The sequence below is a fragment of the Solanum tuberosum genome, unplaced genomic scaffold, assembly GCF_000226075.1.
Source record: "Solanum tuberosum cultivar DM 1-3 516 R44 unplaced genomic scaffold, SolTub_3.0 scf00058, whole genome shotgun sequence".
Lineage (NCBI taxonomy): Eukaryota > Viridiplantae > Streptophyta > Magnoliopsida > Solanales > Solanaceae > Solanum > Solanum tuberosum.
Window position 1 is genome coordinate 462,791 of NW_006238982.1, and position 12,887 is coordinate 475,677.

General features: G+C 36.9%; 2 protein-coding genes across 4 annotated transcripts; one reads left to right on the forward strand and one right to left on the reverse strand.

Annotated features, from left to right (window-relative positions):
* The first annotated feature begins 285 nt into the window (after positions 1–285).
* On the forward strand, positions 286–8,430 carry LOC102579511 (U4/U6.U5 small nuclear ribonucleoprotein 27 kDa protein). Of its 3 annotated transcripts, none has more exons than XR_367070.2 (3): positions 286–1,036; positions 7,886–7,952; positions 8,031–8,430. XR_367070.2 is itself a non-coding variant. In XM_006344468.2 (2 exons), exon 1 carries the CDS (start codon positions 380–382, stop codon positions 1,025–1,027), a length of 648 nt encoding a protein of 215 aa, XP_006344530.1. In that variant the 5' UTR covers positions 286–379; the 3' UTR covers positions 1,028–1,036; positions 7,886–8,427. The 3 variants fall into 3 exon arrangements, 1 of the variants encoding a protein (XP_006344530.1); XR_367071.2 differs by having other exon boundaries at positions 8,039–8,430; XM_006344468.2 differs by having other exon boundaries at positions 7,886–8,427.
* Positions 8,431–9,610: 1,180 nt separating this feature from the next.
* Positions 9,611–12,255, reverse strand: LOC102580042 (ribulose bisphosphate carboxylase small chain clone 512-like). The gene is made up of 3 exons (XM_006344469.2): positions 12,083–12,255; positions 10,839–10,970; positions 9,611–10,104 (listed from the first exon to the last, which is right to left on the reverse strand). Exons 1-3 carry the CDS (start codon positions 12,230–12,232, stop codon positions 9,877–9,879), a joined length of 510 nt encoding a protein of 169 aa, XP_006344531.1. The 5' UTR covers positions 12,233–12,255; the 3' UTR covers positions 9,611–9,876.
* Between the last annotated feature and the right edge of the window lie 632 nt (positions 12,256–12,887).

Genomic DNA, 12,887 nt, shown 5'->3' on the forward strand with positions numbered 1-12,887 from the left:
TATTTGTTTTGATAGTTGGATTTTTGGATTTTCGAAGGAAGAAGAAGAGAAGAGAGAACGTTGGGAGAAGAAGAAAGAAAATTTTATTTTCTTTTTAAATGGTTTGGATAGAATTATAAAAGTTGAAAAATGAAGTGTTTTTTTTGTATTTTATGAAAAATTAGAAAATATTAATTTGGTCCCAAATTTACTGAATTACATTTTAAAGTGAATTTGACAATTTCTTGGTCAAAATATCACCAAAAACAAAACCCAAACTTAATTGATACCTTTCATTTAATTGTCTCAACCTACAAACAGGGGTGAGACGAATAGAACACTATCCCTTCTTTGTAGAAAAAAAACCCCTCCTAGTCCACTCCTCACTCTGCAAGGAACGATGGCGGACCGTGATCGAACTCGAGACCGCGACCGCGACCGTGAACGGGATCGTGAGCGTGACCGAGAAAGGGACAAGGATAGAGACAGAGATCGGAAACGAGATCGGGAAGACCGTGAACATTCTTTTACCCCTGACCTTAACAGAACTACTCGGCATACCCGCTCCCGTACTCGTTCCCCTTCCACTGACCGGCACCGACACCGCCACCGTTCTACCTCTCGTTCCCGTTCTCCTACTGACCGTCGCCACCGTCACCACCGCCGCAGGAGTCCCTCAGCTGAAAGTCCTCCAAGAAAAAGGCATAAAGATGATGGTGAACGGGATAGGGACAGGCGCAGAGAAGTTTCGGATTTTGTGGATGGGATAGCCAAAGAACAACAGAAACAGAAGAAAAAGAACAAGGACAAGGAGGATGGGAGTGGGAGTGGGGATGTTGGTGAAGGAGTAGAAGAGATGATGGATGAGGATGAGATTGAGATGATGAAGAAATTTGGGATACCAGTAGGGTTTGATTCTACAAAAGGAAAGCCAGTGGCTGGAAATGATGTAGGTGCTGTAAGAAAAGTCACCAAACGCCAGCCTCGACAGTACATGAATAGGCGTGGTGGGTTCAATAGGCCCTTGCCTGCTGAGTGCAACCGCTGAGCTTTTCAGGTTAGGGTTCTAATTTTCTCTATAAAGCCAAGAGCTTAGTACATTTATTTTGGGGTTAGTTGTGGAATTTTGAGTATTAGAAAGTTGATTGTATGCATATCCTAGTAAATTGAATAGAATTATGATGTTTGCTGGCAGATAAAAGGTAGTGAGCTGTATGTTATTTGATTAGGGAGAAATATATCAGCAAAGTATGTTGTTTTGGATTTGTTTGAAGATTTATGAAGAAAAATGCAGACATACAGTGAAAACCTACTGTAGTAGTAAGTTGTGTTTATCATTTGAAGTTTTGAGTGCATAACATGTGCACCTTTAACCTTATATGCGTTTAATTAGGCGTCAAACAAAGTGTTTGACTCAGGGGACTGGTTGCGGAAGCAGCTGTTTTTCAAGCTTTAATTCTGCCACCCCTTCTAAATAAATTAGATAATCTAAAAGTTCATTTGAAGAAATATTCCCTCTAAAGAGCTTTTCTTTTAAAATTATCCTCATATATTGTGGCACTGTTCTTTGTCCTTGTGTTGTGTCGTGTTCATGAAAAGATTGTTTAGAAAGAATTATGTGTCTGGGAAGCATTTGCTTGCTGATTTTGGTGGTATACTTTGAAGAGTGTGCAAGAGATCTGACAGTCATGGGAACGAGTGGAAACCGTTTGTGCATTAACCGAGAGTGCAAAGGAGCATTGATGCTCTGTCGATGCATGCTTATACTATTGTGATTCAAGTTATGGATCAATAGTCAAGATTCTCAAGTTCACCCTTAATATTTGAATTAATTTTAACAGTTGTTGGTGCTTGTGAGCTAAGTTGCTTAGATTCAGGTGTGAGTGTCCGATGAGTGTGCGGATCTAGAGTTCAGATGCTCTATGAACTAATTTTTTTTAAGATTCGGGATATGGATCCATGTGTGGATACGGGTGTGGGGATTCGGCTAAAAATAATTCAAATATCTAAAAATAAAGTTATAAAACCTAAATTATGAAATATTATGTGGAGAACTTGAGGAGAATCTTGATAGGAGATAAAAGGAAATTGAGCGACAATAGAAATTTATATATACAAGGTATTTCATTTTCTTCAATTTCACCTTAGTTTTTGTTTTGCTTATAGAAGTCATTGTTCATCCATAATATCTTCCCCGAATTTGGTCAAAGTACCGAAAACTAGTTGACCAGATGAGGTACAGATTCCACACCCACACCCACGCCGTGTCGACACGGGTGCGGTACTGAAAGTGAAGAGTCTGAGCAAATTAGCTTGTGAGTCCGTCATTCAATGTGCTTTTCCGGATAACATATTAACCCAGACTAGGCTTATGTTCCTTATAATTTGATGAATTCTCCTTATGGTTATCTTTGTCTTACCTGAAGAGGTTGGTTGAAATTATTAATGGCTTAGTGCAAATGTTCCAGACTTCGTGGTGTAGCATTTATTGTTTACTGATAGATACTTATAATACTTATAGCCTGTTTGGCCAAACTTATTTTACCCCAAAAGTGTTTATTTTAAAAAGTAAGGTGTTTGGCCAAGCTTTCAGGAGAAAATAAGTGTTTCTGGAAAGTAGCAGAACTGTTTTTCAGAAGCTAAATGAAATTGCTTTCCCCAAAAGTACTTTTTTGAAAACCACTTTGAGCAAAACACACTTATAACTTAGAAGCACTTTTAGAAAACCTGGTCAAACATTAATTACTCCTCAGAAGTGATTTTTGAATTTATTGGTCAAACACAAATTGTTTCTGACCAAAAGTATTTTTTTGAAAAGCACTTATTAATGTAACTTGATTTTAGAAGCTTGACCAAACAAGCTATTAGAAGTCTAAGGTAGGTGAAACATTGTATAATCTACACTTTTTCAGAAAAAATGTAAAAAGACACAAACAACAACATACTTATTCATAAAAAAAAGAAAAAGACAACTACACCTTAATACTAAACTAGTTGGAGTCATCTATATAAATCCTCACTAACCATAATTCTAGATTTAGAGCCTGTTTGGATTGACTTTTAGCTTTTGACTTAGCCAAAAGCCATAAGTTTAGAGAATTGATCGGAGAAAAATTGGGTCTTTCATCATCTGTAGTTGTTATTACATCAATGAATTCCCCACTCTCAGCCTGGTTTGTAAATTCTACTAATAAAGTCTGTTGCTCCTCTGTGATTGGCTCTCCAACGATGCTGTCAAAAAATTCACCCTTAGGTAAATTTGCTTCGAGTTCAATCACCATAGGATCGAGTTTGATATGTACTGCCTCTTTTGTCTGATGAAGCTCCAGGATTTGGTCTTTCTTAAAAAGTTAAGGGGCTTCATTAAGTGAAGTTGGGCCTCCCTTAACTGAAAACACTTTTCTTTTAGACATTTCTTTTCTCCCAAACCGGCCCGATTTCATTTAACCCTCTTGTGCACATGTCCAGAATGCGTGCCAGCTGTTGTTTTGAATACAGAGCTCACGTGCCTGTTGTTATCTCTTCCAGCAAATAGATCTCTGTTTCTTCCTCTGTTATCCTCTAATACCCAAAGGTTCTTACCCATAGACTTCTTCCTTTTTCTGGTTATTACTAATGCCTGAGTTTCTGGCGAGATCAGAATAAAAAAGGTGAGTCCTTTCTCCGATAACTTGACATCTCTCGGAATGTTCACCCCATCGCCTTTAACTCTCAACCTTGCCCATCTCAGGTGATTCTTAAGAGACCTTTCTTCCTCCATTTCTATCTATCCACCACATTGGTCACCAATGGCTTTGAAAGCATTCTCCGTCCATAGATGCAAAGGAAGGCCCACAGCTCTTATCCAGGTAGAACTTTTGCGCTGAGTGCAGCATCCCCCTGTTGGTGTCCACCATTGAAGATGGAGTTTCAACTGTTTCCACGTCCAGTCTCCATGAAGGACATGTTCAGCCACGTGTTTGTTGGGAAATTCAAAAAGGAAGGAGCTTCCACCCATCTCGTAAATGTTGATCCCAAATGCCTTTTTCCGTGAACTAATGACCCATCTTCTGATGTGTGAAAGAGTGGGTGTCTCCTTCTCATCACACCAAACCTTCCAACCAACCACCTGCCCAATAAACCTTGTTGTAGCTCTGTGTCAACCACTGAGGTGGCCATCTTTGCCCTGTCATGACTGATTTCTGATTCAGATGCTACCTTTGCTTGCCATATACTGGTTCTGACAGTTGACATAGAGAATATTTGGATCTGTCAATCTAGGTCTACTTGTAGTAGGTGCTTCCTTTTGGTTTTTAATGAAGTTGTCTATCTTTAATGCAATGTCACCCCATATCCTAGCAAGTTCATTATAATAACTGATCTATTCCCTCCTTCTACTGTTACAATGCTTATAAATCTCCCAAACTTATTTTGTTTCCTGGAGCAATAAAAATCTGCAAACTTTTCATTAAGCTTCCACCTTCTTGTATGCATTCTGGAGTCCCTAAAAGCTTCTTGCAGAACGAAGATTAACCATTCCATGGTTTTCTTGTTGAATGTATTTCTAAGCATCAAATTCCTGCTTCTCTCCACCCAGTCAAACCAGGTTTCTATTCTGGTAGTCAATCTTGTTAAATCAGATGACTTAAAGCCAACTGCAAAATAAATTCTATTTTCCCCCATATTGTTTTGTAAGACCTAATCAAACGAATGTTTTAGTGATCACAGAGGGTGATTACTGTTGGCTAACAAAAAAGAGGTTAAAATCCGTTGAAGTCTCGTCGGAAAGGTGTATTCTACAGCCTTAGAGAGTAGGATTCAAAAAGTTCTCGAAAGACATGCCTGGGAGCATTTTGGAACAACTATTCATTTAACACCACTTGGTCGTTTTCCTTCCATGGCAAATTATAGGCTGATTTTGCTGAAAAGGTTCTTGTGCAAGTCCCTTTCCAGTTCAATAGCCTATTTGGCCAAGCTTCTCCAAGGCCAAAAGTGCTTTGTGCTTCTTTTTTTTTTCAAAACAGAAGGGGTTCTTTCTATCCGTAGAATCTTTTCCTTATGCTAGTACTTTTTACGCTCGCGTCTCACCAAAAGTACGACTTTGAATTTTAAGAAGGGAAAAGGGCCAAAAATGCCCTCAACCATGGGAAATAGAGCAAAATTGCCCTTATTTTGACTTTAGTCCCAAACATAGCCTTATCACTGGTGGATTGGTTCAGCTTTGCCCCTCAACTATGGAAAATTGAACAAATTTTCCCTCCGTTTGGATTTGGTCCAAAATTGCGCTTATAAAAAATGAGTGGGACTAGCTCTTTTTTTTTTTTGATAACCGAGAAATCTGTCTGTGACCCACCCTTTGGACCAATCACAGCCTTCTAAACTCGGTGGATAATGGTCCCGCCCCTCTACCCTTCTCCACTTAAATACCGGGCTTCGCTTTGCATGGTGTGGGGCTTGAACCTGCGACCTAAGCCACAAATCCTCCACCTTTTGCCACTTGAGCTAGGCCTTGGGGGAGGGACGAGCTCATGTTTGTCATTCATTTTTTTGATCAACTCTTTTATTGTAGGGTCAAAAAATTGACTTCTATTTCTTAAACAACCAGAGGAAGAATAAATGGAAACAACAAGAACACAGATTTTTCCCCAGAATTATACATTAAAAGTAAAAGCAAATATCCACAAAATATTTCATGTTGCTCAAAGGGTAATTAATTGATAAGTCTTTTCTCTTTCTCTTTCTGTCTTCATGAAGATCAATACTCTTTTGTCTGTGCTATTACAACTGTATAAATAAATGGTTAGCTCAAAGAAATAAATTGATATTTTTTACAATTTGTTGTTTCTGGAATGAGTTGCCTTCATTGTTCCAGCTTTTCAACATACAGAAGGTCGTCTACCTGGCATTACACATCTGATGCCTATGAGACTGGTGAACAAGTTCCATAGTTGTCTAGTAACCCTTCAATGTAAAAACGGATGGCTGATTATCTCTGCATCCTGTCCACACATGTAGCATCTTGAACATAGTTGCATGACCTCCTTCTATGATTATCCTATGCAACAGATTCCTTAACCACCAGCCATCTAAAACATGCCACTTATGTAGTATCTTGACTTTCCAATTGTGTTTCCATGGCCACAATGTTAGTTGGGAGTCTGCCTGATTCTGATCTTTATAGGCTGACTTGACTGTGTAAATGTCACTGCTATGCTTTGGCCACCTTAAGGTGTCTGCACCCTCCTGTAGGCCATTCCTCTGCTCCATAGTTTTGAAGAATTCTAATATTCTTGGCATCTCCCAATCTTGCAATCTTCTCCTGAATGTTGGGTCCAGCCTTGTGTGGACCAAACTACCTGTAAAGTTCACTCTTTTGTATACTTGTGCCAAATAAATCAGGGAATATTTATCTCAAAAAAAAATTTAAAAAAAATCAGGGAATAACTGCTTCAGGTTACCTTTCTCCAGCCAAAAATCCTCCCAGAACAAAGTTCTCCTTCCATCCTTCACATTATATCTCAGTTCTTCACTAAAGTTCCACCACAATTTTCTGATAGATCTCCATGCACTGACACCATAATGCTTGTTCTTCTCTAGTGAACCTCCATAGCCACTTCATTAAGAAACATTGTTTTTGTTTCTTCAGGTTCCTCATACCCAGACGCCATCTCTTTTGCTGATAATCACCTTTATCCATCTGACCAGATGGGAATCCTTCTTTTCTTAATGCATCCAGTCTCTTCTCCACACTTAGGCAAAGGAAAAAGAGACATCGTAGGTAGGAAGGCATCTAGGACAGAGTTGATTAGGGTCACCCTTCCTCCCAAGGATGAATACTGTGATCTCCACCTTGTCAATTTTTCCTCACACCTTTCTAAAGTTCCAGTCTGAGTTTCTTTGGATTTTCTCCTTGCTCTTACTGGCATTTCAAGGTAAGTAGTAGTAATACTTCCAATTTCTTCTCCAAGAATCTCTGTTTCCTGCTGCAATCTGTTCACATTATTTACTGGATAAATTTGACTCTTCCTCCAATTGATTGACTAAGCATCAAGGACAGTTTGTATTTTGGGAAATAAGGTGATACTTCGATATATTGGTATCATCCCTATTCCTTTTAACCCTGTAGCCAATGTTGGATTGTTGCTGGCAATTCTTCTTTTCTTAAACACTTCTACTGGCTCTTGTAAATCAGTCTTTCTACTGTTCTCAACAAATCAAAAGATTGGAAGCACTCCTTTTTTTAGAGCTTACTGAAATGTGATATTACTGACGAATAAAAGAACAGTCTTTCATCAGATAAACGTTCCAATAACATGAGAGAAATTGCCTCTGAAAGAGTGATAAAAAAAATGGTGCTCCCTCTCTCTCAATTTATGCGTTGCACTTTTCTTTTAGTCTGTCCTAGAATGAACGAATATATTTCTATATCTAGAAATAGTTTAACTTTAAGCTTCCCATTTTACCTTAATGGGATGATTTATAGCCATGAGAATATCTATGACTTGTTTTAAACCACAAGTCTTAAACTCCATGCCCAGTCAAACAGCATCACATAAAATGAGATGGAGTATTTCTAAAGGAAATTTATTTACCCAGCTCATTTTGTAGTTTTTTTCGTGTTAGAAGGTATTGTGATATAATCAAGAGTGGAAAGTGATGAAGCTTATAGGTAAACGACTTTGCTTTCATGGGGAAGGTTCTGTAGCTGGATAGATTGTGATGAGTGTTGCTAACATGTGGTCTGATATTGGAAGTTTGTTCAAAATTGAATGTCTCCTGAATTTGGAATGAATATTTTCGATATGTAGGGTTATTTGTTGGAACAATTATTCGACGATGTTTCTGCGTTTACATGTTAAGGTTCTTCTTTGTTTTTGCTACTTAGAACACATAATGATTTTTAATGTGATTCTCGGTCTATCTGCAGATGGAAATGCATTTTCTGCCAGGCTTCTTATATGTGTCTGTCCCTTTGTCCAAGTAATGGAGACGATGTAAGATATTTTCAATTGTCTGTTTAGGTTGTAATGTGCTATATTTCTCAGAACTCCATGATAATAGTACTCCAATAGTTTCACAGTTTGCTGCAGACTGCAGACGAGCAGTAGCAGATGCACCGTTAATTCAGGGTCTAGCCAAATGGTTAGCTGGTTAATCAAGTGCCCCTCCCTCCCTTTAAAGCAGGCATTCTTAAACACCATATGTTATCTCATTGAGGTTACTGATGTGAACGTGCATTTGGCCATCACATCTTGTGTTATGTGTTCTCAGATCTCTCCTGAAAAAGGCACTTCTTCATAAATCAGCTTACATTTGGATTCGGCTATACTGTTGCTCGCTATGTGCACTCAAGTCTTGTATTGATCACTTTCTGATACCTTTTATTGATACTCGTCCCCTTGGTTCCAATGGTGTGAAATCTGCCAATTTGTTTCTTTATGTTACATAATCATACCCAGTTTTGGGGCATCAGCTTATTAACTCAGGTGGGATAGTGTGCATGATAACTGATTGTTCACTTCAGTGTGGAACTAGTTATAATGGAAAATGAGGTTTTTACAGAGTAGTATGTCTTGACAGGGAAAGAAAGAGAACGGAAGTGTTTTCGAGAAAAAGGGTTCCTAAGACACGTGTTTTTTTCTCCAAAACCTTTTTCTTTGGGGTTGGGGTGGTGGTTGTTTGATGTCTTCAAGAAGTGATCAACATGACCCAGTTGTGTAGATGGATAGTTTTGATCCAAGTTGAAATTAGTTCTTGTTTTAGTTTGAACATTATCCTCTTTTGGCTAATTTTTTTGTTCATATGATTGATTTGGCCTTTTCTTTTAGAAACTGTTGTTTGTTCGGTGTTGATTTATATAAAGTAATAGAAATTACATCATCTATGAAGCCACAAAGGAGCTACTTAAACTTTTCTCTGGTGCCCTTAGTGATAGAAAACTGAGTAAATAGGACGACTAATATTTACAGTATCTCTTGAGATAGGGTCGGACTGGAACCCAAACCTTGATTTCTTCTCAGGTCTGCCTCACTATCGTCCAAAAATAAGTGTAAAATGAGTGAACATTCTTGGATGTAATTGCAAGTGAATTAAGTGTCTTTCTAGCCAGTCAAGATTTCTGATTAAACGAGCACTAAACAGTTGAGGGAAACCTTGTTACATTGCTGTTCACCGTCTTCTCATTTTCCCAAAATGATGAAGTTCCTCATTTTGTTTTGGGTGTTCTGTTCTTTGAATGCTAATGAATAAAACTTATCTTCATAATAAAGTCAGAAGGAACAACTAGGCCAATAGGGAGAAAAGGGATTTGCTTGGGGCCTTAGGGTAGTTATCTCTAGTGCTATGGCAATAAAGTTGTGTAACCATTTCCATTTACTCTCTTTGTTCAGCCATGCTTTTTTCCCCCCATCTGCAACATCACCGCAGGTACAAAAACACCTAAAGTAGTAGTAGGCTAGTTCACTTTTTTTCGACCAGGAAAAATTGGTATATCCTACTATTTGCTTAATATTGTTGTCGTTTAGGGGGTTTATCCATCCAGTCTCCAGAACTAGCGTTCCCTATCAAAGAGGTCATTTTTACTCCCAGGGAAACTTTATTAATCAGTGTTCCAAGTACCCTTTCTGAAGTAACATATTCCCCTTTCAACAAATTTAACACAGAACCAAACACCATTATGGAAATCTTAAAACATTTATTTCCCTTCAACAGCTATTACCATTTACTGCCTTGTTGTAAATAGCATTTAGCCATTCCATTATTTTTCAAAACTAAGAAAGACGATTTCAACCATAAACCTTTAGGTCCTGAGTTAAAAACCCTCTTAAGGCTAGAGCTAAGTTGTTTTTGGAACAAACAGAAAGACAATTACAAAAGTTGTAAGGAGGGAGAGGAGTCTGAGACAACAGGTAGCAAATTTTATGCTGCAGGTTTCTGAATGAGGAAGGCCATGCACTGCGCCTGCTTAACATTGTCAAATGCCAAGCAGCGAATAAAAGCATTTGGGTAAGCTTTCTTGCATTCTTGGATTTCATTGAGAACCTGGGAAGAGTCATTGCAGCCAAACATGGGCAACTTCCAGAGTGTCCAATACCTCCCATCATAGTAGCCTGGCATGTTGCTATTTTCCCTATGTACATATCCCACCTACAAAACACACAAAGCAAACATTAGCCAGTCACTATATAAAGTGTTAAAAGAGTTTTTAGTTTTTATATACTGATGGGTAAGTTCACGGTATCAGTTGACCTAAACGGTTACATGGGAAGCAGGAATAGTGCAACAATCCATAATATAATGAGTGAGATTATAATCTCAAAAACACTTGTGAATAATTCAAGCGTATTTCTCACATAATTGGCGTGTGAACCACACAATTATTGGACATTTTAGGTCCCCCACGTTCATCGTTCAAGAGACAGGCAGGACATATACTCGATTTTGGGAGCACCACTTATGTCATATTTTTAGTGTGTGAAAATTTTCAAGTCTACCCACATTGGGATAACTTCAAACATGTGTCTGAAGTTCAGGCACATACATTTGAAGTCTAACCAATTTTAATTGAATTTCAATCATATGTGGTTGAATTCAATTATTTTTGTTTTATACAAAGCCTAACTTCAAGCATCACATGTCTGAAGTTGTTTTGAAGTTAGTAGACAAACAAATTATTTTTAAGAAGTGATACATGTTAAATATCATAGCAAGTCAAGACTCGAGAGCATCCATGTTAAGAAGATGCAAGTTGCGAAAATAAAAAATGAAGATGTTGAGATGGATGTATAGACGTACTACAAGTGATAGGATCAGGAACGAGGATAGGATATTCGGAACAATGTGAGAATGACTTAACTATAAGACAGACCACTGATATATACCTGGTCAAATTCAAGGCAAGGAATCCAACCCTTTTTGATCATGTAATCAACCTCCTTTCCAATAGACTCCTCTGATTGAGGTGGAAGATATGACAGTGTCTCAAACTTCTTATTGTCAATAGGATTCCAAGTCTGTTCATTCCATACACACAAAAATAGTTAAAATAACAAGAATGAAATATCCCAAAACAAATAATTTTACTTAAAACTGTAATTTAGTACTTACACAATGAGATTCCACACAATAATAACACTCAGTGTTTAATTTCACGAGTGAAATCTGGGGAAGATAGCGCGTACATAGCCTTACTGCTATCTTATAAAGGTAAATAGATTGGTATAGATAGATCCTCGGTTCAAGTAAAATCAACAAGGCAAGTACAGTAACAAGATTCCATTTTCAAATGATCAAAGAACAATTAAAGACCTCTATCAATCAAAGTAGATATTAAAAAAAAACACAATCTTTTTAGTATTGTCTATATCCTGTTTAATCTCTTGAGTAAAACAAAGAGGAACTTTGTGGGGTTAATTGAACAGTGATATCAGAAAAGTGAATAGAAAGGATGTTATAGCTCGAGAATGATAAATTAATTTTATGTACTCTCTCAAGTGACTTAAAAGTAATTAGTAATTATGGTGAACTCTACATATAAAAGAACCTCCTTTTTTATTATTATTTTTAAGTGATTATTTTAAAAAATTGAGGTGTTTGATTAAACTTTTAAGAACAAATAAGTGTTTTTCGAATAATAATATTTTTAAAAGCCGAAAAAAGTAACTTTTTTTCCTAAAAAAAAAAATACTTTTCGAACTTTGACCAAACATTAGTGTCATAATATTGCAAAAGTGCTCTTCCTGCTGATTAGCGAAAGACAAATCGCTACTCTCTAAAAAATATATTTTTCAAAAAGACATTTGACTAAAATTATTTTTCAAAATAAGCAAATTTTAAAAGTTTGCAAACAAATTACAACCATTTTGGTAATCAAGAATAAATGGTACTCCAAGTAACTTATAACACCAGATTTATTTGAATTCAATACTTTTGATGCAGAACATAAATTTATACTAATAAATAGTAATAGACATGAATTCATAACTTTAAAGATCCAATAATATAAATGCTAAAAATTGTTAGAACTCATAAAATTTAAAATAAATTTGCTAAATGCATGTACCTTAGGAAGTCGAAATCACCCCAAATAAGTTTGCTATAATTTGTATGAAGAAAATTAATTTACCTTCATGCAGTAAGTTTTAGAGCCATTGGAGATAGTTTTTCGACTCCAAGTGATTGTATCCTTAGCAGCAGGAAAAAGGTTGGAGCTATTTGATTTTAAACCAACATAAGTTGATCCAACAATTGGAGCTACAAAACTTGAGACAGACATGTTTGCTCTTCACTATCAAATACTTTAGTTATGACAATTAGCTATCTAGTCTAGTCTAGTATATATAAAGGGAGAAGTGATGCTTTTTGTTTGTTTCCAACCTGACGTCTGATACGCACTTTGGAGTCCGACTAAATTTGAATTCACACTAGAAAGTTTCACATTAGGGGTAAAGCAGTTCTCTAACAAAAGACAACTATGTATCTAAGAGGACTCAAACTTGAGACCTCTTAATTAAGGAGGAGGGAATACTTATCACTCTACCGCAAACTTTTTTTTGGTAGAAGTGATGCTTTTATTATATGTATATAAGTGTATTTTTGTTGGTATTGTGAAAGTTGTTACATAAGAGGACAATGGAGAGTGAGGTACTAGGGGTATGCATGTAGTGTTGGGTGGTAGACGGTATTTACGAGGATGGGAGTTCTGTTAGGCATCATAATGGCATTGGTTTCATCACCATTCTGTTGTAATTTTATTTATCATACACATCCCCTTGTGTTTGCTTTTATTATAATGATATCCCCTCTACTTTATGATAATACCATCATCTTCAATATTTTGATATTTTTATAACACTTCTTTTAATTTATTGATCATAAATGTAAAAAAAAAAACTACTATTACTTGACAAATAGTCAAAAGTGTCCCCCCC